The 25,961-nt window shown below is 44.9% G+C and overlaps 1 protein-coding gene across 1 annotated transcript in view; it reads left to right on the forward strand.

The window, feature by feature from the left end:
* Grin2a (glutamate ionotropic receptor NMDA type subunit 2A) overlaps positions 1 to 25,961 on the forward strand; it is a 422,446-nt gene that overhangs the window by 211,453 nt on the left and 185,032 nt on the right. The window contains exon 4 of the mRNA XM_005084556.4: positions 14,242 to 14,834. Within this exon, the coding sequence (XP_005084613.1) occupies positions 14,242 to 14,834 (593 nt within the window). The remainder of the gene's footprint in view (positions 1 to 14,241; positions 14,835 to 25,961) is intronic.

Here is a 25,961-nt window from a genome sequence, read left to right on the forward strand (position 1 = left end):
GCAGGTGCCTCTGGGGGGAAAGCACGGAGAAGGGAAGGAAGGTGGTGGAGGGAATAGGCTAGTTTGTGTTCTTCAGGTCCAAGATCATCAAGATGAGTGGAGACTGTTAAATTATTCTCTGTTTCTTTCATTACCCAAAGTGGCATCAGCAGTCTTCTGTTATAAGAGTCAGAAAAGCTAATTCCAATTGGTTTTAAGCCAAAGAAGATAACGAACTAAGGCATGCATCTGTGACCAGGATATGGAGGCTTCAGGTGTGGCTTGACCAAGGTGCTCAAGAAACGTATGATGGATTGGTAACTTTCCATTTTTTCTAGATTTGTCATGCCTACACTATTTTGTTTTTCCTCAAAATGGTGTAGAGTAGGAGGTCTGATGACTGCCAGAAATTTTGGCTGAACAACCTTCCAGGTTGAAGTAAAAAGAACCTGCAGTTTTTAAAATCCTTTTTCTCCACAAATCCTGAGAGTTACTCTGTCTAGACTGCTTTAGGACAAGTTTTACCCTAAAATTAATTATGAGGACACTACAGGAATGAAATGGGCCCATTGGCTTGTCTAGAAAATGGGAACTGATGGCTTTCTGGGAAAATTAACTACTATCAATAAAGGAATAATGAATTCTTGGTGGTTAGAATGGTTGCTGTTAATCATTTGGCTCCTAAAATGGTACCTCAGACACATGGCTTCAGAGAGGTCACAGCCAGAAATAGCCAAGCAAAGATGCTGCTCCTGGAAGCTTCAGTTTCTCAGCTTCCCAGACTCTTGACTCACTGGCCTCTGACCAGTTAGAATCTCTCCCTGGCTTCAGTGGGAATGAGGTTTTCCATGGACTTCACTGCAGACTGAGGCCAGCGGTTTCCCTGTGGCTTGTCAGAACAAATATGAAGCCAGCATGGGCCTTTGCTGGGTTCTTATTCAGAAACAAGGGCTTGCCTGTCAGCCCTTCACAACTGGCTGCCAATGATCTAGAGATCAGGGCTGGGTCCAAGAGCAGTGTGGTGTGGCTCTGACTGATGTAGACCCTGTTGGACTCTCCTGAATGAGTTGCAGCAGGATTCAAGTGATGCACCTCTCCATGCATGGATATAGGCTTTATTTTTCTCTTTTGTTGAGACATGGTGTCACTGTATAACCTTGACTGGTCTGGAATTTACTAGACCAGCCACTGCCTCTGCCTCTTAAGTGGAGGTGCCAGGATCACAGGTGTGTGCCACCATATCCTTCATAGATGCACTCCTCCCTCTGTCCCTGAAGCTCTTTTAGAGGAAAGCTCTGGTTCAGTCTGGATGACCTGTTAGTGAAAGGTCCAGACTCCTCAGATGACCTGGGAGTTTGAGCCATGGCAGTAAGATCTGGGTGCCAGTTGATGAAAGGGCATGGAATACAACTGTTTGCTTGACTGCTCTCTGTGCTAAGTGCCTGTGTCAGAGCTCCAGGAGGAAAATAGACTGAGAGTCCAAGCATCCCTCCCACATGTCTATGGCACCTAAGCAGAGGAGTTGCTGGGTGTATCATCTACCTAGGGCGCTGATGCAGAGTGTTTCCCATTCTCTAGGGTGCGCTCTCTGTGCACAGCAGCCCCTGTTTCCTGCCCTAGCTTGGCTCTCACCAATCTCCCTTGTTTATTAAATTTCAATTGCTCTGACCTTCCCACGGTTCCCTGCTCAGATATTCTTCCTGCCCACATCCTAAATTCTGCATGACTGTTTCCTCCTATGTCTCCTTTTATTCTATTTATTTTTTGTTGTGTATTTGTGGGACTTTTATGTTTGCATATGTGTTTATGTATGTGTATATGTGTAAAAATGAATATGCCTGTGTATGAAGCCTAGAGGTCGATGCCAGGTGTGCTCTTTAGTCTCTTGTCACCTTTTAATTTTTTTTTATCCAGGCTCTATTGCTGACTCTGGAGATCACCAGTTGGCTAGGCTGGCTGGCCAGTGAGGGATCCTCCTGTTGCCCCTCTTGCCCTGGACACAGGGGTTGCAGGCATGTTGCCATGCATGGCTTTTCCCACAGGCGCTAGGGATCACACCTTGCTCTTTGTGCTTATGTGGCATCCTCAGTTGAGGCATCCTTCCAGCTCCATCATTTCCTTCTGGTCTGTTTTAGTATCCTGACTGATAACCAAAGTGCCTCCACTGAAATCCAGGACTCAACTATGATATTTGATTTCTGTGAAACTGTTCCACCAATAGATTTCTTTCTTTCTTTTCTGTCTCCTTCTTTAATGAGGTAAATTCCACAAAACAGGTACCTTCCCTTAGGCAGCCTCTTCCCCATACTCTCTATCCTGGAAAAGCACTTGGCGTTTAGCAGGAGTCCCTTGAGACTGTTGAGTGAATGACAGGTAACCCATGGATGAGAGCTTTCTCCTAGCACAGAAGACCTGGCAGATCTGCTCAGATAAGTGATGTGTGAATCCTTTCCTGTCCTGGAAGCCTTGGAAATGCCCAAAACACCTGCCTAGGAATCTGCAAGGTGCATGGGAGAGCTCCTGGTAGATGATGCCTTGTCCTCAAGAATTCTTAGTCTGGACATGGTGACCACTGGTAAACCAGGGCTTAGGTGTGGGCCTATAGACAGAAGTTCTGGGAATTCAGAAGAGAAGAGTAAGTGGGAAGCAGAGACATTGGGAAGTAGGTGTCACAGGGATGTGGGTCACAGGAACTGTCAAAGATGTTATCCTTCCATTGTTGATATCAAATGAACTTGGCTGACCTTTCCATTGTCTCTTACAACATGTACAATAATTTCTGGGTGACTGCGTGCATGCATGTGTGTGTGTGTGTGTGTGTGTGTGTGTGTGTGTGTGTGTGTTGGTGCATGTGTGTGGGCACACATATGCACGTGTATACTGGAGAGTTCATGCACAGGGTAGGGTCGCAGGAGTCCTTCTCTATCATTTTTTACCACTGACCATGGAGCTCTGTTTTGCTGCTAGGCTGGCTGGACAGTATGCCAGCATAATCCTCTTGTCTCCATTCTTCTTTTGCCAGTGCTGGAGTGTGTGGCCATGCCTGTCATTTTTTTTTTAACATGAGTACTGAGGGTCTGAACTCAGACCCTTATGATTATGTAGTATGTGCTCCTACCCACTGGGCCATCTCTGTATCCTGTGTGACTATTTTTCTCCTCACTTTTTTTCTGATGTGAAAACAGAGTTAAACAACTTGCTTGCAGTAGGAAATGGGCTGCCACCCCTGATCATGTCCTCCTATAGCCCCGCCCCCAGCTCTCTGTAGTTCTCTGCCCATGTACTTTCTGTTGATGAGGTCGCGACACAGCAAGAAAAGTGCTAAGTGTGGAGTCAGAGAACTGTGTCCGCCCTCTATCACTGACTGACAGGAAATCTAGAGTAAGACATCAAGAGTAAGAAACTGAACCCTCAGTTTCTTTATCTGAAGCCTCAGGTCAGCTTTTTCAACCCTGGATCCTGTTAGATTCGCTGAAGGAATAAATAATGTCTCTGAGCTCCATTTAGGAGTAAGGCAGCAAGGGTGAGGAAAACTTGGCTTTCAAGGTCAAGGATATGAGGAGGGTGACTTAAAGTCAAGATAAACTTCCTTGTATTTAAATTTAAGTAGTCACATGCTGCTAGTGGGTCCTGTTCCGACAGCCAACCCCAGGCTGAGGCTGTGGGCTTGGTAAGTGGAGGTGGCAGTTATCTTTCTCTGAGCATATCCTGACACTCTAGTCTGAGAGCCCAGGAGACAAACTATGAGTAAAGGTCCAGTTCTTCTTGTCCCTGTACTGGGGCACTTCAGGCACCCAACATAACTACTCTAGCTGAGAACTCCATGCTCACCTAAAACTGCATTCAATTCTCACCTGGTGTGCATCCAGAGGAAACAAAGTCACTACCTTGAAAACCTGCTAGACCAGTGGTTCTTAACCTTTCTAACGTTTCTACCATTTAATACAGTTCCTCATCTTGTGGTGATCCCTGACAATAAAATTATCTCATTGCTACTTCATAAATGTAATTTTGCTACTGTTATGAATCATAATGCAAATATTTGATATGCAGGGTATCTGATATGTGACCCCCCAAAGGGGCCAAGACACACAGGTTGAGAACCACTGTGCACTTCATGGTTTCTTCAAGAGGTTGCTTCTAGAGCTTTCATCCAGATATCAAAATGTACAGATGCTCCTGTCCCTTAATATAATAGGGGTATATTTGAATGCTATTTGAATAGACACTCCCTACTATTTATAATAACCAACACAAAGCAAATTCGATGCAAACAGTTACTTTCTTGCCCTGCTGAGAGAATAATGACAAGACTCATTTGCCCAATAAAGATGCAACTCTAAATTATTTTCAGCCTATGGTTGGTTGAATCTTTGGATGTTTACAGAGGTTTGGTTGCATCTATACAGGTATATATGCTTATATATGTTTATATAACGCTCTATTACAGCAGAAATCCTGCTATTTGTGACTACATAGATTAATCTGAGAGACATAATAAGCCAGAGACAGAAAGACAAATACTGCATGCTTTTACTTACATGTGGGATATAAAAAGCTGATCTCAGAGAAATAGAGTAGAATGATGGTTGTCAGGGCTCAGGGGACAGGGGGAGTTAGGAGACATCAATCACAGGGTACACGTTTGCATTTATAAAATCAGTAAGTGGTGATAGGCCTAATGTGAGCGTAGTTACTAATAATGTATTGTGTACTTGAAGTTTGCTGAGGGTAGATCTCAAATATTCTCATCTCTCACACACAGAAGGTAACGGTGAGGAGATGGATGTGCTAATTAACTTGATTATGGTAATCACCTCACAGTATACACACATATCAAAACATTACTTCATGCACCTTGGATATATACAACTTCTATTTGTTAATTATTCCTCAATAAAACAGAAAAATAAAGGAAAAGAGTGAAACTTCTGATTTGAAGAGAAAGCCGAGCAACAGAGGAGGATGGTGCTAGATTACTTAACAAGAATGCTGCTGGGGTGGGGGATGGACTCCATTGTTGAAAGACCTGGTGTACAACCATGAGGGCCTATGTTTAATTTCCAGAACCCATGCAAGACAGGCAGGCATGGTGCCATGTGCTTGTTATACCTGAGCTTGCGGTATGATGTGTGTGTATGTGTGTGTGTGTTAATAACCAATGTGTCAGACAATGTCCCCAAGCCCCTCAGATACTGCAATAGATGCTGAATCCCAGACAGCTTTCAGTGGGGCTGCCGTGAGGTACAGTCTTGTTCTGAATGTTGTGGTAACTGCTAAACCATTTTAAAGTGGATTGGGAGGGGAGCCATGCTCCAGTGTGAACTTCAGAGCGACAGCTCGGATAGCAGGTGGAGGATGGTGAGTTGAGAAAGCCTTGGTAGCATTCCAAACAGAAGTCACCTCTCTGGTTTGACAGTGAACCATCCAACATCTGAACACAGGCAGGTACAACCAGGCGAGCAAAAAGGGGTAAACCCATGGGGTGATGAAGAAGCAAGGACTGCCTCTCAACTTGGGTGCTGATTGGCTGCAGGAGTCAGAGTGGGAAGGGACATCCTTTCTTCCTAACAGGAGTGACTGGAGGACAGAATTCAGAGGATGAGATGTCCTGTGAGTCAGAGTGTTCTGAAATGGAATAATATAATTGAGATGGTGGGGTTTATATGCCTTTAGGATATGACACTTAGATGTTGAAGTCATTCTTCCCTTGCCTCAGATTCCTCCTTAAATCAATGGACAATTAAATTACATATAATTGTCATTGTTTCCAAATTCTTGGATATCTTCCTTGCTGACTTGGTGCCTCAGTAGAGAAGGGAGTAGTGTCTTAAGGTAACTAAACCTTGATGCTGAATTGAGATGGTCTCGTTTTGACCCCTGACTCTGTCATATACTCCTTTATATGAATTTTAGCAAACTCATACTCTAAGACTCAGTTTGAAAATCTGAAACAGTAACCATACTTCCCATTATCGATACACTGTGCTGCATGTTGGACATTGGCCTTGACAATGACTGTGATGGTGACAGTGAGGAGACAGAGGCTGGAGATGATGGTGGGAGAGAAGGATGGGAGCTAATAAAATTCTCTAATGGGACTTGTTCATCTTAAATGCATGGTCCATGTTCTTACCCAAATCCTCTGGCTTGTCAAGATTGATACCCACATTTCTTTTGTTCTTTGAGAATTTCATGCATGGATACAATAAAATATCATATATACTTCCTACTTTCCCCTTCCAATTCCTTCCATGTTTTCCTTCAACTTCATGCCTCCTTCCTGTGCCCTTCTACTTTCTCCTCTTCCCTCCTCCTCCTCCTTTTCCTCCTTTCTACTTCTCCTCCCCCCTTTTCCTCCTCCTCCCCTCCTCCTTCTCATCCCCATCTTCTTCCTCCTCCTTCCCCTCCTTTTCCTCTTCCTCCTCTCTTTCCCCTCCTCCCCCTCCTTTTCCCTTTTTCTCCTTTGATATCTTACTAAGTAAATCAGTGCTGCCCATATGTACATAGGTGTGAGGCCATCATCCACTGCAGCTTGGGAAACCTACCCGTGGCCACACCCTCGAAGAATGCCCCACCCCCAGCATCTGTTACTTGTCAACAGCTCTTCAGCAGGGGTTGGGCCTGGAGACCACACCTCATCTGTGCTGGAGTTTGGGCTGGCTTGATCTCACAGAGGCAACCACAGCTGCTCTGAGTTCATGAGTGCAATGGTCATGCCATGTCCAGAGGATAGCATCTCACAGCATCCCCTTTATCTCCTAGCATCTCACAGCATCCCTTACGTCTTCCAGCCTTTACATTATTTTAGCCCCTTTTGCAATGTTCCCTGAGACTTGGTGGTGATTATTTATAGCACTTGGATCAGTTTCGAGTGTTTGATCAATCACTACCCACTACAGAGAAAACTCCTTTGGTCGAAGTTGAGTGGTACCTTGATTTTTTCCTTCTATCACAGGGATGGAGATAAAAATCTGCTGAAAAACCAAGTTGATCCATTAGGAAAACAGTGAAAAGTATGGCAGGGCTCACTGGGACAGTCCCCTTGCCGAACAAAACAACTTCCCACGTTGTTTCTCTGCATCTTTGCTACCTCAGCTGAACCGTTTTCTTTACCAGCCACACCCACCCTGTCAAGCAGCAGAAAAAAAGGTACAGAAGTGTCTGTAGAATCAACAGCAGTGACCATACACCCATGCTTCCTGGGGGCAGGCTTCGGGCTCACCCATTTCCTCACCAAATATCTATGGGGCTCTGTGTGTCAGACATAGTTCTAGTCTCTGAAAAGATGCTCAGTAAAACTCATCCTGCCACTGAGATCTGATAGAGGACATAGTGCTCATAGAAACTGTTACCATTAGAGTGGCCCAGGGCCAGTATCACAGATACCTTTTTAAAGATGTTTATATACATGATGATGATGATGATGTGCAGCTAGAGATGAGAGTCACAGGTGGGTGTACCCGAAGTGTTGGATGAATCTTACAACACCCTCATCATGGAACCATGAGGATCTTAGGAGAGTCCACTGACAAATGGTCTCCATGAGAAGCACCATTTGTAGATATTGTACTGTTGCCCTCATCTCCTGAGTAGTTAGTTAAGATTGAAGCAAGCATGGTGTATATAACCTTGGTAAGTAGGTGAGCGAAATGAAGGTTGTTATTTGACCCAACTATTTGTCATCCCTGGACCTTATGGAGTCTCGTGTCTCTGTGGGCACTCAGTGATGTCTGGAATGTTCCAGAGTAGGACTGATGCTTTAGATCTGATGGGATGAGACCTCACAATCACAGGATGGAAATCGTCTAGAACAGACACCCAGCACCCTGAATATCCCTGCCTCCCTTGCTATGTTTGAAACAGTTTGTTCTGCAGTTCGTGGGCTTGGAGAGAGAGCTGCTCTTGCCACAGTACCACAGTGGGCGTGCGAGATCTGTTTCCCTTCTATGGCTGCACAGGCAAGGGAAGCCCAGTGCCAGAGTGCCAGAGGTGGTCAGAGACAGCTCTCCTAGACCCACAGAGGACAGGTGGGGGTGGAGTGAGTGCAGGAGGGACTGCCTCTACCATCAAGGCAAGAGGTGGGAAACATGAAAGACTGAGCCATTTGGCATATCTGCTGCCTCCTGGGCATGTGGCCAAATTCCCCATCACCTTCTGCTAGTCCATAAAATCACCATAGACAAAAATCAAGACTAAACAGGAACCCCATTCTGCAATTATTTTGCAAATGCCTCCTCATTTCTGTCTCTCTGGAGGATTACAATGTCTTCGGTCTACTGTGAGAAGTGGGGGGGGGGCGTTGTGTGGAACTCGTGCAAGTTAGGCCAAGTCTACTACAGTGCTACCTGCGTAGCTTTCGGTGGTTTTGAAGGTGGAACCTAAGGTGCCAAAAAGAAGTGAAATGTGGTGCAGATTCTCGGGAAAGCATCAAAGAACTCCAGATCAGCCCAGGACAGGGACACCTGCTCATCCATGTCCATTGCTTCACAAGTTCCAACAGCTACACTATGGAGTCAGTCTAGGTGTCAATCAACAGAGTTGTGGATGAGTGAGCCTGTGAAGGGCGTTGGTGTTGGTTTCTCTCCATAGAATGGTCTGGGCATCCCTGTCCTACTATTCATGAAGACTCCTAACTTGGAGAGCATGGGCTTATTTGCAGTGTGGTTTGACTTTGAGGGTAGATGTCGATGGGTCTGGATACCCCAGTTTTTGAGGTAGAGTAGAGACACCCAGATTTAGACTGACATGAAGAGGAAGACCCAGACTGTTGGAGGCAGGGAAAGATGAACCTCAGACTCTTCTTAGGTCATCTCCTTCACCTATGGCATTGTAGTAATTATATCCAGCTAGTATCCAAGGAAACTCAAACCCAGGAAGGCTAAGTGCTTGCTAGAGTGACATGGCTAGTCATCACAGGGTCAGGATTTGAACTTGGGTCTGAAATGTCCCAGAATCCGCAGCACACCAACTTGGAAGCTTGACTGGTACACATATAGAGGCATGCTGGGGTTTGTACATAAGGAGGTACAGGAGCCATTGGTGATTGCCCTGCAGGGGAACTGTGAACAGTCTGAGTCAATGAGGTGCTCCAAGGCCAGACACTTTGGGCTATAGGTAACACAGTCTCTTGCTGTGACCTAACAATGGGTCCTGACCCCTGGGGAAATCTCATATTTGTTGAATACTTGATGTCCAACCAGCACAGCATGGGGTAGCTTGGTACAGGGTGAGGGTGGGGTCACTTAATTCTTATAGCAAAGAGATGATATTGACAATGATAAAAGATTGGACTGGATCTTTGCTTCCTGGAAAAATCTTTGTCCTCTGGGCTTAACTCTAGTTCACTATTGCCCACCCTAGGGCCAGGCTCTTTATCCAGGTGTGGTGGTCAGCTTTCTGTAAAACATTTAGACTGGCATTAGCTGACAGTCACTATGATGTAATGAGCAAAACAACTCCAAGTAAGCACTTCTACATGTTAACTGTAACCCCCATATATATTATGCATACATTGTGTATTTGTGTATATATTTAGTATATGAACATGTTTATATGTGTGAGTGGGAGCACACACATGCCCCAGTGGGTATGTATTTAGAGAATAACCTCAGGTGTTAATCTTTGTCTTTCATCACGCTAGACAGAAGACAACATGTAGTTCTCCAACATACATGCCAGGATAGCTAGCCCTCAGGAATCCTCCTATCTCCTCCATCTCACCAGAGAAACCCTAAGATTACAGATGTGTGCTACTGTGCTTGGCTTGATGTGGGCTCTAGAAATTAAAACTGGCATAGCAAGCAATTCACACCCTGAACCATCTCTCCAGCCCTTCACTTACTCACTTAACTTTACACTGGGCAGATACATTGTGCAGATGAGCAAAGTCAGGTTCAGGAAGATTGAGGGACTTTTCCTAAGGACACACAATCAAGTCTGTAACTGAGCAGTCTGACCCAGAGGTGCAGTATGGTCCATCCGTTAGGGTAGGGTGTGAATGGGAGTGTGGTGGTCAGCTTCCTGTTGCTGTGACCAGATGCCTGAGACAAAGCAGTGTGAAGGAGGGAAGGTTTATTTGGATTCATGGTTTGGGGTATTTAATACCTGGTCACTTGCCTCTAGTGTTTCTGGTCCTGAATTGAGATAGAAAAATATCTTAACAGGGAGCATGGGTAGAACAAAGCTGCTCACCTCCTAGCCTATAGGAAGCAAGGGGGTGGCATCGACTAGAGACAAAATATACCCTTGAAGGGTGTGTTTCGAGTGACTAACTTCCTACATTTATTCTCCTCCTACAGTTTCCAGCACCTTCCAACAGTACGTTACAAACCCTCATGGATAAATCCACTTATGATGTCAGGGCTCTGGGAGTCTGGTTGTCTCATGAAGGTTCCGACTCTGAGCTCTACTGTGTTTGGCAATAAGCCTTCAGCACACATGCTTTGGAGCACTTTTAAGATCATAACAAGAATGGAGATTCAGACAGAAGTTTGTGCTGAGGTGTCTAAGATGGGAGAGGAAGTATGGCCAGGCCAGTGTTCTGCCTGTACCTTTTCTCAGGTGGCTTGTGCTGCACTGGCTCTGGATTGAACTGCTGTCTCTGTGGTTGTCTTTCTCCATGAAGACCACACTGCAGGCACACCTTCTTCTACCTAGGGAATATGAGGCAAGACTGCATCAGTCTACAGCTCTGCTCTGTGCATGGAGCATCTCACAGACAGCCTAGTGATGCTACAATTCACTACACTGGAGCAAGGAACCTTCAAGATCCAAAATTCCAGCCACATATAGCATGTTGGTTCCCACCTCTCCATCCATGTTAGTTGTTCAAAAATGTGTGCATATGTAGGATGTCTCACAGACTTATTTATTTCACACATATATGCATGCATGCTAACCACTCTCACCCCGCCTCCCTACCATCCGTGTCCAGCTTCCCCACTTCCCAAAAACCACCCTCTCATGTTCAAGACTATTCATTTTGTTTTGTGAGCCATTGAGATTGTCTAGGGTCATCTTGGTAATTATGGGTGTAGACTCTGATTACCTCAATATTGGGGACACAACTAAAGAGGTGATTTTCCCCTCCCAGAATCTATCAATAGCCAATAGTTCAATAGGTCCCCATCCCTTTCCTTGACTGTTGATAGCATCCGTCTTGTATGGTGCAGCGCAGGTAACTGCAGCTGTTTTAATTACAATCATGAATGAATGATTTCAAGGGCTGTACTGAGTGTAGAGAGTGGCATTTTGCATCCCTTCCCACTGTCTTCTGGCTCTTGTGTATTCCCCTCCTCTGTCCCCTCTTCTGCAGTGTCCCCTGAACTTTAGAGTAGGTGATGTACATGATTTGTTTACAGTTGGATAGCATCCATCGAAGACTCGAGAGCATTCATTCCTGCTCATGCCCTCTTTTGCAATATCTTGAGCACTTTCTCCATTCCTCATGTATGCAGTGCAGAAGATACCAAGTTGTGCTCTGCAGTGATAGTGTGGCTCTGGTGTCAGTATCCTTGGATGTTTCAGTGCTCAATGGGAATTAATGAATTTTTTGGTAATTCAGTTTACAACACTTTGGTCCCATCTCAGGAGGCACCCAATGGTGTGTGGGGGGCTGAATACTGTAGTTGTTTTTAGACTTCTGTGTCATCTGCTAGATCCTATATGTTCTTGTCTTTTTTTGGTTATTCAATGAAGTTCTGAGGCGGCTTATGAGGCTTATAAGTTTCTATGTTCCCCCTCTTCCTATCAATAAAGTGCACACTAATTTTTGTGTGTGGAGAGGTTGAAGTGATATTTGTTATTAAAGATCTTTCCTTGCAAGCATAAAGAACTGAGTTCAGTCTCCTATAACCTAAAAGAGGAAAAGTTAGATATGACAGTGCATACTTGAAATCACATCAGTGGGGTGGCAGACATAGGTAGATTCCTGAGGCTCACTGGTCAGTATGATTACCCTACTTGACAGGTCTCAGGTCAGTGAGAGACCTTGTCCAGAAAAGTAAAACAAGGGGCTGGCAAATGACTCAGGAGAGGAGGGATTTGCTCTCAAGCCTCATGACTTCTTTTCCTGGAACCCACATGGTAGAAGGAGAGAAGTGAACACCATAAGTTGTCCTCTGACCTCTACACATGCACTATGGCCTGCATACACCCGCTCACCTCTTAAAAATAAGGAAATTTTGGGAAAAATAAGGTGGGTAGTACCTGAGGAATGACATCCAAGTTTGTCCTCTGGCTTCCACATGCATGCACACACAAATGCATGCATGTATACAAATTTGTACATGCTCACAAGCACTGGTATATTTGGGGCTTTTGTTGAAGGAGTGATTTCTTGGAGTGTGTAGGATGGGTGGTGATGATGAAGGTCGTGCTTTGGACGTGACATTAAGGATCCACAGCACACAATCTCAGACACTGAATTATCTCCTTTGAGCATTCTGGGTAACCCTAGGACCTCCTGGGGCTTCAATTCTACACCCGTCTACTCATGCACGTCCTTGTTCTCCACACACTGATGTGTCATGGGCCAAGCCTATTGCACACCGTGGGGATGGAGTGATAAGTACAACAGATTCTCTGCCCTTGAAGAGCTCACAGCCTTGTTGAGATGTGACTGAAAAAAATGATTCATCAATTCAAGAATATTGGATTTCTCCAAATGTTACAGTAGGGAAAAAAGATAATTTTCTCAAGTCTTTAAATCTGTTACCCATTTTAATTGATTTAATTAGATAAAATTCATAGAACTGTAATGCTGGAAGGAACCCAGAAACCATTTATTTATTCCCATTTCTTCTCTCTGCCTTCAGGTCATGCTGCACTGAAGTAATCCACCAAACCTTTGCCTTCAGAGAGAGCAGAGTTTCCAAGAATTGTAGCTCATTGGCCACTGAGATCAAGAAAATGAGATTGAAAAAAATTAATATCTGTAGTTACAAAGCATTTTTCTGAAAGACATGACTAATCATGGAACCATTACACACACACACACACACACACACACACACACACACACCTAAGTGTACACACAATAGAGTCCCCATAAGTAATACTGCTGAATTGAGGCAGCATTAAGAACCTAGAATATAAAAAAATGCTTTTCAATAGAATTTCATCCTTTTTACTTCATATAACAGAGTACCTTTATCTATTATACTAAAAAATGTAACCCGTGACATGTTTACCTGTTATTCCCCTCTCTTTCCTTAATTCTGCATTTCCACAGGTCTCTCTCAGTCTCCAGTTCACAGTAACTGCTATTTCCAAAGTTTCCCTTACATCTATGACAACAGAGATCCTGCCATGCCTGCTAGTCATGATTTCCCGAGGTCTAAATCTAAAGCAAAGTGTTCTGCAAATGTTTGCTAATCAAATGGGTAGATGGTTACATAGATTATCATCTGTAGGATAATGCATGAGAATATTAAGTTGAAGCTACAGAAGCCCTGCTTGCACTAACTCATGTGAACATGGGACCTAGGTGGCTCATTTCCCCGATGGTCTGCGGGTAAGGGGCTTCAGATTATGGCAGTCACGGGAGCTTCAGCTGTGCCCTTGTGAACCTTTCTGTACTTCCTGATGCTCCTTTGTCTCTGTTGACTTCATTTTCATGATGTGATCCTGAGGACTGGACCACATTGGTGTTGTTGGAACGGTGTGGACAGAAATGTGTGGGAAAGGGAGTCTAGAGGAAAATGAGAGTGGATGATGATGAACAAAATAGCAAACACTCTTCCTTGTACTGGCCATGGGCTTCTGAGCATGAATCCTTTCAGGTCTGCCTTTTCTGTGCATGCTCCAGAGCCTGGCACAGATAAGCAGTGTTTATTACTTGTGTGTGTATGTGTGTGTGCATGTGTGTGCTCATATGTACATGTGAGTGCCAATGCACACATTTGCACACATGTATGTGTGTATGCATGTGGAAACTAGAGGACAGCCTTAGGTATTATTCCTCAGGAGCTGTCTACCTTGTTTTTAAACAGTCGTTTACCGGCTTGTAACTTGCCAATATCAGCTTGACTGGTTGGCCAGTGAGATTCAGGGATCCACCTGTCTTTGTTTTTAGTGTGGTTTCTGGGGATCAAACACAGATACTCACGTTTGCATGACAAGCACTGCACCGAGTCATGTCCCAGCTCTTCAGAAGTGTTTCAAATTAGGATGTTTCCTCTGTTTCTAATTCTACAAAGACTGATCACTGCATATTAACTGCCTCATCCTCTGCTTTTCTGTCTTCTTATCTGTTGACAGGATCCGACATCCACATTCTTCCAGTTTGGAGCATCCATCCAGCAGCAAGCCACAGTTATGCTGAAGATCATGCAGGATTATGACTGGCATGTCTTCTCCCTGGTGACCACCATCTTCCCTGGCTACAGGGAGTTCATCAGCTTCATCAAGACAACAGTGGACAACAGCTTTGTGGGCTGGGATATGCAGAATGTGATCACACTGGACACCTCCTTCGAGGATGCCAAGACACAGGTCCAGCTGAAGAAGATCCATTCTTCTGTCATCTTACTGTACTGTTCCAAAGACGAGGCTGTCCTCATTCTGAGTGAGGCTCGCTCCCTGGGCCTCACCGGATATGACTTCTTCTGGATTGTCCCCAGTTTGGTCTCTGGGAACACAGAGCTCATCCCCAAAGAGTTCCCATCAGGACTCATTTCAGTCTCCTATGATGACTGGGACTACAGCCTGGAGGCGAGAGTGAGGGATGGTCTTGGGATCCTAACCACTGCCGCATCTTCCATGTTGGAGAAATTCTCCTACATCCCTGAGGCCAAGACCAGCTGCTACGGGCAGGCAGAGAAGCCAGAAACCCCTCATCACACTCTGCACCAGTAAGAGAGGGCTCTTTCATTGACCCCCAAGGATGGGCCAGGATTTTGTTGCTATGAAAGTTTGGGTTCATAGTCATTGATAGAAGGATAGACTTGACATGCAGAATATATGCATTTACTTGGAGGAAGTTGGTTTTGATTTATGCTCATTTCTCTTATCCTCTCATTTAAAAATAATAAGCAATATAATGATGCTTTTTGAGACATAATTTCATTATATAGCCATGGCTGTTTTGGAACTTGCCATGTTGCCCAGGATGGCCTCCATCTCATAACCCTCCTGCAAGCTCCTCGGTGTTGTGTTTACAAGTAATGATGTAATACCTGGATAATAATGTATTTTAGTGGCTTTCTGCAACTTGCTTTTATTTTCTTTACTCAAAAACATACCTTGGAAACATCCACTTGAGACTTCCCTTCTGTCTCTTTTTCATTCTTTCTCACATCAATCATCTATCTTTCTGTCTGTCTATACCATCTATCTATCTATCTATTTATCTATCTATGTATCTATCTATCATCTATGTATCTATCATGTATCTACCTATCATATCCATCAATCATCTATCACCTATCTATTATCTATACCATGTCTCTATCATCTATCTATCTATCTATCATCTATTTGTTTGTCAGGTGAATTCTTTGTAATATCCATGCCACATTCTTCCATATTCATATACCATGATTTGTTTATTTATTCACTCTTTACAATCATGAGAATTCAGAATTTTTACATAGGTTTTTTCCCCATTAGCTCAGTGTCTCTTTTTGCCTGCATGTAACTGATTGTCTAGCTATCTAGGATTGGTTCTAAGAAGTGGGACTGGGGGTCAAAGATGTGGGCATCTTTAAGTATCTATTGCCAAACTGTTCTACAAAACAATGGCACCAATTTTTATCCACACAACAGCTTGTGGAATTGTCTGATAACCCACATCCTCAGCAGCTTAGTCTGATTTGGGAAAATTGTGCATACTGATGTTCCTGGTCCCCGGCTGAGTCTGAATTTCTTTTCTTCTTACATGCCAAGGGTCTTTGTAGGTCACTCTTAAAGCCACATTCCATTCTGCCATATGACTACAGCATAATTTATTTAACTGACCCATCATAGTGGGTATTTAAGTTAAATTTTATGTTTTTGGGAGGTGTCATTATTCTTTGTGGCCTATCATTACAGCTCAGTTGCTATGATTTAGAGTTATTATTCAGACACCCATTCTGCATGTTTTTGCCTGATGTTTGATGATGTAATCCGTGCTTTATTCCTCACAGAGTGAGCAATGTGGCACTGTGATTAAATGCTGGACTGGGTAGTGATGCTGTTCATGGTCAAATCCTGTCTCCTTCACATTCTTCAGGACACAGGCAATCACTTTTCCTTTCTGCATCTCAAGTGCTTGCCATAGAGTGGTAATAATGGCCCCTGCTTTCCAGGATCGTCATTCTCAAATGTTAGCATGTATTGAGACATCTGGAAGGGCTTGGTGAGTTTCTGGGTCTGCACTCGGACCCAGAATTTCAGTTGTATTAGTAGGTCTGTAGTGAACTCATATAACTGACATTCTAAAAAGTTCATGAATGGTGCTAATATTGCTGTGATGGAGGCCACTCTTTGTGAACCAAGGTTCTGTGGGGTTGTCATGAGTGTGAGAAGAGGGGGTATGATGTGTGAGCAGGGATGCTTCTTACGTGCTGACACCTGCTGAGCATTCAATAAGCATCAGAGTTATCAGTGAAGTCTGGCCCCATCCAAGATTGCAGTCAGCAGACCATGTTGGTTGCCTGTAGAGTACTGCCATCCTAAAGTATCTCTGGAAATATGTGAGCTTGAATCTGTTACCTTCCAGAGTTTACTTGTGAAACAGAACCAGAAGGTGTGTGTGTGTGTGTGTGTGTGTGTGTGTGTGTGTGTGTGTGTGTGTGTGTGCGCGTGTGTAGTGGTGTGCCCATGCCATGGCCTGGATTTGGGGAGTCAGAGCACATGCCAGATGTCAGTCATCACCTTCCACCTTGTATGAGACAGTGTCTTCATTATTTTCCCACGGCAGTGCTGGGCTAGACGGTCCAAAAGCTTTTGTGCCCAGTCCTGGAGCCATCCTCCATCTTTCTGTCTGTGGGATGAGAGATCCTCACACTGTGCCCTGCCTTTATGTGAGTTCTGGGAAACAGGACCTAAGTCCTTAAAATTGTGAGACAAATGCTTTAAACCACTGAGTCCAGGATGTACTTCTTCACATATAACCTACACCTGAGAAAAACGGATTGTTGAATTAAGAAATCAAGCTCATTTGACAATGCCCCCATGCTATTTCTAGGTAGCCACACCAAGCATCTGAAACAATCATCCAAATATCAGAAAAGAACTCAGATAACTCAGTGTGGACACAGGAGCTTCTTAGGAAGTCAGGCTGGCTGCCAGCCTAAGACAAGGGCTGGGCTAATGAATTCACACTCACTTTAATAAGATATGCCTTGCAGCTGGCAGACTTAGAAATCTATTATTTTGTGGGAAACATAACTCAATTATAAGGCAATTGAAATGTAATACATATACATATAGGAAAGGGAATTTGAGAGGGATAATTGCCAAGACATTCGTATTCCTTTCCAGCGAGGACCCTAGATTCCATTCTTTGAGGAGAGAAAAAAAAAACAACCCCTGAGGCTGTGAAGTGAGGCTGTGCTATCTCCACACATTTTCCTTCAGAATGCATCAGCTTTGTAAATGGCATTTTCATCCCAGCGAAGCGGCGTGCCAAGCCGAGTAGTTTGGTACCCACTGCCCCTGCGCATAAGATGTGTTGCTGTCCAGACAGGGGTGGTGGTGGTACACACCCAGATTGTGAGGCTGGGTAGTGACTCACAGTGGCTCCATCCTTCTCTTCTTGCCTCACTTCCCTTCCCTACAGTGCTCTCACAGGCACCCCATGGAGGAAAGAACCGAGCCCTGCGGGGTTGTCCTTGTCTGGGAATTGGAGACACCCCAAAGTGAGTAAGAAAAACTGAGGGTGCTGCATCCTTCTGGCTCCCAGCCTTCATTCTGCGTACCTAGCAAATCTTGTGAGGGCTCCTGGAATATGCAGTGAAGTTACGATGTGACTTCTGTCCCCAAAGACCATGCAGTCTGATGAAAAAAAAAAAAGGAGAAATTTGCCCCCAAATAAACTCTGGGCATAAGAATTAACTTTTCACATCTCTCTCTCTCTCTCTCCCTCTCTCTCTCTCTCTCTCTCTCTCTCTCTCTCTCTCTCTCTCTCTCTCTCTGTCTCTGTCTCTCTCTGTCTCTGTCTCTGTCTCTGTGTGTGTGTGTGTGTGCGCGCGATTGTGTGTGCATGTGTAGATTAGGAGGCAGCTTTCTGGGAGTTGGTTCTCTCCTTCCTCTGCATGGGTTCCAGGGATTGATCTCAGGCCTTCAGGTTTGGCAGAAATTCTCTTCTTCCACGGAGCCATCTTGCTGGCTCAAGAATTCTTTCTTTTTTAAATGCTGAAAAAGACAGTGAATGGTAGAGAATATGATAATATGCTCAGCCAATACGCAACACAGAGAATGAGAATGGTATGTCATGTTTGTTTGAACATTTTTAAAACAAATAGTACATTAGTGGAAGTGTAGAAGTCCTGGTCACTTCCGTTTTCAATCTTGCAAGGGAAGGGAAATCCCTACAGTGAATTCGGTACAGAGGCAATCTGTATGTGTGCTGATGTATTTTCACTGAAGATTCCGACTCAACCACATGCCCAATCCACAGTTCTTTTCAGTGTATCCTAGTGACATCTAATGCACTCCAATCTGTTTGGCTTTCACCTTGTATTTTCAAGATCACTGTGTAGATAATATAATTCCAGTGTATTCATTTCAGCTGCTGCTTTTGTATTCTGCCACGCCCATGCTTCATTGTTTAGCAAGCCATCCCCAGTAGCTGGGCACTTAGGCTGCTGACAAGGGCAGGACGTGGGCATCTGGAGGCAGCGAGCAAACAAGGCTCACTGGGTAAATGCTCTTCGACAGTGGGAGTTGAGACTCTTGAGCTAGAGGTTCCTCACTTCAGTTTTTATAATAATAATAACAATTATAATAATTATTAATTTATGCCGGGCGTTGGTGCCGCACGCCTTTAATCCCTGCACTTGGGAGGCAGAGGCAGGTGGATCTCTGTGAGTTCGAGGCCAGCCTGGTCTACAGAGCGAGTTCCAGGACAGCCTCCAAAACAATATAGAGAAACCCTGTCTCAAAAAAAACCCCTTAATTTACAAAGTGCCTTGAGAACAGATAGCTTTCCTTACTTCTATTCTGTAGAAGGGAAGATAAGGACAATTTTAGCTGAATTCCTACCTGATTCTCAGGATGAGTCATCAAGAGCAGCTTCAGCCAATGGAGACCTCCTTGGGGCTGTCTGTAGCTCCAAGTTCATTGATTTTAATCTTAGAGTTCTTGCAGTTGGTGTTTTGGAGCAACGTACTGTTGCCCAAGCTATGCAAGGGACAGTTTGCAGGAAGTAGAGTGTTCTTGATCTTACAATAGACCCTCCTCTGCCATTATGGTTTCCAATGATGGGGTGTAGAGAAAGGGGAAATTTTCTCCATGTTTTAATATTCCTGGTTTAAGATACTTTGAAAAGAGCAGTCAGCATTTTCCAAAGTTCAAAAATAGCTCAGCCATGTTATGCAACCTCTTCCTTGCTGCTGCAAAGTTATTAAACATCTGCTCCTTCACCAAGCACAGAGCACAGCACACGTAACTCCCAGAATGCGAAGGCAAACCATGACCTGTTTCCTGGTGTGGATCCCAGGCTGTTCATCCCAGTTCTGTGCCAAGGTTCTGTCCCATTGAGGAGCAGCCAGGGAGGCACCCTTAGCGGCGTGTTCCCTGGAGTGTGGGCTGCTGTGGCTTGAGCCCCTGATGCGTGTGGCTCCAGATCTAACACTCTGGGAGAGTCTCTCAACTCTTCCACATCTGCTCTCTTGGAAGTCATATGGAGATAAGGAAGGCATGTGACTGTTTAGTCAGTGCAGACTTGGACAAGCAGATTATAAATGGAATGGATGCTGTTATTAGTTGAGCAGTTCTAGTCTGAAGATTGTTCCAAAATATGATGCCACAAGTGGAAAATTTCATACTGAATCTCTGGAGGGGTCACTAAAAGGATACAATTGTTTTTAGGCCTTGTGTTTAAGGAACACAAATGGGGCTGGGTAGAGTGATTGCTTAGCATGTAGAAAACCCTTGGTTTCAATCTCCAGTGAGGTGTAAACTGTGTTTGGTAGTAGTAAACACCTCTTAGTACAGTATGTGGGAGGTAGAGGCAAGGGAATCAGGAGTTCAAGGTTATCTTTGGGTACATACTGAGTTCGAAGCTAGCCTGAGCCTCCTTGGGAAAGGAAGGAAGGAAGGAAGGAAGGAAGGAAGGAAGGACAAAAGGAAGGAAGGAAGGAAGGAAAGAAGGAAAAAAGGAAGGAAGGAGAGAAAAGGGAATGGTGACTCCAGCCAGGGTTTAGAACTTGAGTCCTATGCCTGAAATACTGCATTATATCTGTACAAATGTCCCCAAATCTGAAGAACTGAAAGCTGCAATCATTCCAGCCCCAAGCATTTCTGAGTAGAGATTCTCAGCCTGTACTAATCTAATGACACATGAAGGAATAAAGCTGTGCTCAGAGCAGATGAATCTGCTTACCACAGCCCACAAAACTGGTGTTCATGCTACACAAAATAGTGGGAGCCTCTGGTGTGCTAGCTCCAGCTCTCTGTAGGTGGAGAGACCTGCAGTCCAGCTCATGACTATGGGGCCAGGGCGGGGAGGGGGTGGGGGAGTGGATTGCTTTTACCCTGGGTCTTCTATGAGGGACCGGGAAGTGGATGCAGGCATGGTTGGGTCCAGCTGGCTAGAGCAGAGGTGCTGGAGGGAAAGGGGCACTCCTACAGTGAGCACAGTACTTCAAGAGGACAGCAGGATCCAATGAAGCGCTCTGTGGTCAGTTTCCAGGCTTCTTTTTGATAGTTTTCAATTTTCTCTGTTGGTGACTAAAGTGTTTCTCCTAACCCCTGTGTTGTCCCTCAGTTCACAAGCGTGGGCCCAGGTGAAGTCCCTGTCACACCTGGACTGTGATTCTATGGGATGGAAAGAGTTACGTAGGCTGTGAGTGTGTACATGTGTGTCTGTCTGTGCATGCATGTGTATGTGTGGTCACGCTTAAACATCAGAAGGGTACACCTTTTGGACTCAGGGAAACAGAAGCCATTAAAATGAGATGTTTTTCATATTGAATCTTGTCATACACAGATTTGCTTCAGGAGAAATGTGGCTGGCGGGGAGAAGAGCTTGCGGTTGGGTTACTGGTGTGGCAGGGTTAACTTCCAATGTCTTATGAATCCACCACTGTAACTTACCAACCACTCTGATTCACTGGCTTTTCTGCTGAAGTTGGACAGCCCCCCTTCGTCTCTCCCCCTCTCTCTCTGTATGTATGTGTAAAGAGCACTATCCATTTATATCACTTTGTTTGTAGCAGAACTAAATGAGCATTTACATGCAGAACACTTGATGCGGCTCTTGACAAGTGCTAGACTTTCTCAAATAACCATCACGTTATCCGGTCTCAACTCAATCACCCTGTAATTTACATGGTCATGCTGCGAGTTATGCACAAAGCAGGAGAAGGGAAACAGCTGTGTCTGAATTTCATTTCTCTAGGATGTATTTTATGTTTTCGTCTTGTGCCTGTGTTTGTGTCTGTGTGGGAGTAATGTGCACATGCGTGCAGGTGCCTGTGGAGGCCAGTAGGTATCATGAGATGTCCTGGAGGTGGATTCATCAGCTGTCTCCTGTGGGTGCGGGAACTGAACTCCAGTCTGTGTGAGAGCAGGAAGCACTTTAAACTCCTGAGCCATTGTTCCAGCCTCCAGTTTTATTTATTAAGGACTTCCTTACAGCTTGTGTCCTGTGGCTACTGTTTTAGAATGTGAGGAATTCAGTGCATTGGAATCACCCAAGTGCATCTCTAGCACAAAGGAGAGGGAGAACCATCCCCTCCTGGCTTTGTAGATTAGTATTTGAAAGAAACTTAACTGACTTTCCTTGAGACCCGGGTTGGCCACCATCTCCTACATCAAGGGCCTGACCCTGAAAGGGCAAACTTCTGCTGAAGCATCAGCACTGTCAGTTTCCCTGACAGGAAGGGAAAGGCAGGGCTGCTACAAATGAGAGCAAGATAAACAGGTGTCCAGGTCGCATGGATGCTCTCCCTTCAACCTTGTTTCCCAAGGAAGCCGAGGAAAGAAAGGTTTCGGGTTTAATGGTCACCGGGAGACAACACTAAACCTGCTTGGTGTGTTTTTATTTGATAATCAGAATTCTCACTGTTGGGCTTCTTTTAAAATGCCAATAAAAGAGCCTGCTCTGTTAATTCTCCGAGCTTGACTGCAGTCAAGCTTCCCTGGGCGAATGTGATAACTCTTTGCAAATATTTATCAGTGGGATCAGCATTTACTACACAAACATTTCTTAGTGCACTAGTCACTCCAGAGAACAAGCAGTCCCGTGAGCCTGTGCTATGTTTCTGACCATGGGGACCCTCAACTCAGGAATGGGGGACATGGCCCTGAATAAGAGTGTAAGGGACAGGTGTAATGAGAGAACACACACGGGCAGGTGACAAGCCCCAGACTCTGACAGTAGAGTGTGGATGTCAACAGTGCTGGGCCCATGACCCTACCTCTCTTGGACAAGTGGTTTAATTTCTCCATGTCTCCGTTTCCTTAGCTGCAAACATCAACCAAAGTATCGGAAGGATGGTAGCGCTGATGACATGCATATGAACTTCTCAGCCAGGCACCCAGGATACAGTGGGCACTCTGCAGGGTACTGCCTCTTGATCTTGCCTCCCTTGGGTGTCTGGCAAGACCCAGGAGGAGTGGGTTGAGTGCTCTGGGTACCCAGTTCTAGAGCCCAGTCAACACCCTTGTTTCAGCACTGTCGCTGTTTTTGCCATCTTTCCTGGAACCCAGCCTTCTCTTTTTTGGCTGGAAGTCAAAAGCACCGTATGCCAACCCCACAATGCCAGTCAATCATTTCCAATTGGCACCCAGTGAATAGCTCGACAAATGGTGGAAACTTGATTTTGGCAACTCAGAAGAAGCAGCAGTTGCCTGTGACTTTACCTTGAAGTGAAGGTGGTGGTTTGGGTTGTTGGTGGGGGAGGGTCACACAAAAGCACAGATACTATTCAAATTTTCCTAAGGCCAGATGTAAGTCTTGGAACTAGTACACTTAGCAAAAAAAAGACATATGGATCCCTTTCCTTCAGGGTGGAGTACTGGAGACGCTTCATTATGAAACCTGGTCACTTCATAATATGTAGTGATCACTTGCTATGACTCAGCTCAGTGAGAAGATAAAGTAAATAAATAAAAGCATTACCTTCGTTACTCTGGGCCTTCTGGCAGAGTGCATACTGGAAGTGGGAGGGTCTCAATGTGTAAGCACAGAGACCAGCTAGGAGGCCATGGCAGAGATGACAACTTAGCGGGAGTTGTTGCTATGCTTTCAAAAAGAAGTGACTCACCTAGTGCACGCTGGGTACCACATTATCAAGGCCTGATGGACAGCTATGACATTATGAAGAGATGAAGAGTTAGTAACCACTTTTTAGACTTGTGCAGCTGGGCAAATGGTTGCATCTTTTACTAAATACAAGAAACTGGCAAAGAAACACTGGGTGGTCGATAGGAATCAGAAATGTTGAATTGAATATACTTTTGAAGGATTCGGGTGGAAAATCTCAAGGAGGCAATTCGACAGGAGTGTCTGAACTCACACCAAAAATACAATGCACAGGGTTTGAGATTATTGATGGCTCTTATAGTCCCCAAATTGAGTGAGACTGCTGTTGTGTTTTGAGTGTGAAATGTCACTATAAGTTCACATACTTGTACTCTTGGTCTCCAGCTGGTGGCGCTGTTTGAGGAGGTTGTAATACCTTCAGGAGGCAGAGCCTTGCTGGAGGAAGTGAGTCACTGGAGGTATACCTTAAGGTTTAAAAGCAAACTTGGCCCTACTTCCTGCCTGCCTTTTGCCTCCTGACTATGTACTGTGTGGCCCGCCAGCTGTCTTGGTTTCTGCTGCTTCTCCTTCCCTACCACGGTGAACTGTGTCCTTAAACTGTAAGCTAAAATAACCTTTCCCTCATAAGTGGCTACTTATTAGGTATCTGTTCAGAGCAATAAGGAAAACAACGAAGACAATCACCTAGGGGAATGAGAAGTAGGAGGAGGGTTCAGATTGAGCCGAGCCTGAATATTAGTGCAAAGGAGGAGAGAAAGTGTCCAACTGTGGCTTCTAGCTACGCCTCTTCACGCTGGTGTGCTGGTTTCATGTTTGATGCTATGGTGGAGCCTGGTGGGTATCTGTAACAGCTACTATGTGCCCCACATTAAGGCAGGAACTGTGACCCTTTCAAAGGTGTCATAACTGTGGCCACTGATGATACATCTGGCTCACCACAACCAGCAGAATCACAGCAGGAATTTAAATCAATTCTTGGAGGAAGTAAAAACTCCCATGTGGTGAACTATCAGACTGCTGTCTCAGCAGTGAGTCCTTTGAGTCATAGGCAGCCAACTCCATATCGTTCTGAGCCTGCGCTAGGATGCAGATGGCAAGCCAGGCGCTTGATCTGGGTTGATGAAGAGGTGAGAGGCTGTGGAATTGGAGAGGGATGAGGTGATGGTTCCGGAAAGGGAAACATCTCTGAATTTGTTCCGTTGTGGAAGTGATTTGGAAGGCAAGTGACGCTCCACTGAAGTGGCCGCATTAAAGATCTTGCTATGGGAGGAGGAGAAACGTGTGTCTGGGTGCAAAGAGGCAGTGTGCAGGTTGCCCTTGAGTGGATATCCTGGAACCATCCCGTCTAAGCACTTCCTTCTATGCAGGGCAGGGACCCTCCCTGTCCCAGCCAGGTGGGGGAGCTAGAGAGCTAGGCTGTGTGTACTCACCTGTTCTCTGCCTTTGTCCTGGCCTCTTGGCTCCCTCTTCTTGCTGCCACTTGGATGCTGCCTGCTGCAGGTGCCTCTGAGCCCTTGTCCAGCTCCTGGGGACACAGAGCCTGGCATGGATCCCAGGAATGGAAGAATCGCTGTCAGGACCAATGACACTGGCTGTGTTCTGCGTGGGCAGGGGAGGCCAGCCACATTTCTACCCAAGCCCCGAAGTTTGGTGAATGGGCTGACAGATCTGCCGAGGCCTGGTGTGTTGTCCAAATCACCACAGACAGTTTCCTGAGATCCACCTCGTTTCGTCAAGTCTTGGCTAGTCACAGGAATAAACCATACTGCTCAGTTTCCCACAGGGCAGCAAACAGCTCTTGGAGAACATCTCACTTCCTTTACAATTTTTAGCCACTAATATAAAAAAAGAATGTCTAAACTTTTAATTAATGCATCATTAAGTGTGGAGGGAGGTGGGGAGACTTCATTGCACACGTTATATCAGGTAGTATATGTATCTTGACAGATGATGTAGTAGCGGTGCAAATGTGTCCTAATGATGGGACTATCATAAACTCACAGACTGCTTCCTATGTGCTAGTGAGTTCTCAAGTATTCCCTTTAAGTTTTACATGTGAGTCAGGATGTTTTCTCTTTCCAGAAGTATCCTTTTAATTCAGTCTATATAGTAGAATTATTTCACATAATGGAAATTCCAGACACGAATGGACTGACTTCATAGGCAGTGCGATCAATACTCTGGGTCTTTGCCTTATGGTACTTTTTGCTGCGAGTCAACTTTTTTCTACAGATGGTTTTTTTCTATTACTTTTAAGTAAGAGAAATTGTCAAGACCAGATTAGTGATGTTTCCATCTTTGGGCCAGTATCAGGAATTGTGAAAGTGTTGCTCACCAACTAGTTTAATTCTGGCCTCCTCACTCAGCCACAGAGAAGTTAAATTGAATCCAAACATCTGTTGCTGTGACAGGGCTGAACAATATCCCCAAAGCACGTAGGCTCTTAGGAAGGCATGGGATCTTGTGTGTGTGTGTATGTGTGTGTGTGTGTGTGTGTGTGTGTGTGTGTATGAGTTCAGTTAAGAATGAGAGACAGATAATTACTAGGCAGGATACCCTTCCA

Source organism: Mesocricetus auratus, unplaced genomic scaffold (genome assembly GCF_017639785.1).
Source record: "Mesocricetus auratus isolate SY011 unplaced genomic scaffold, BCM_Maur_2.0 Super-Scaffold_100007, whole genome shotgun sequence".
NCBI lineage: Eukaryota > Metazoa > Chordata > Mammalia > Rodentia > Cricetidae > Mesocricetus > Mesocricetus auratus.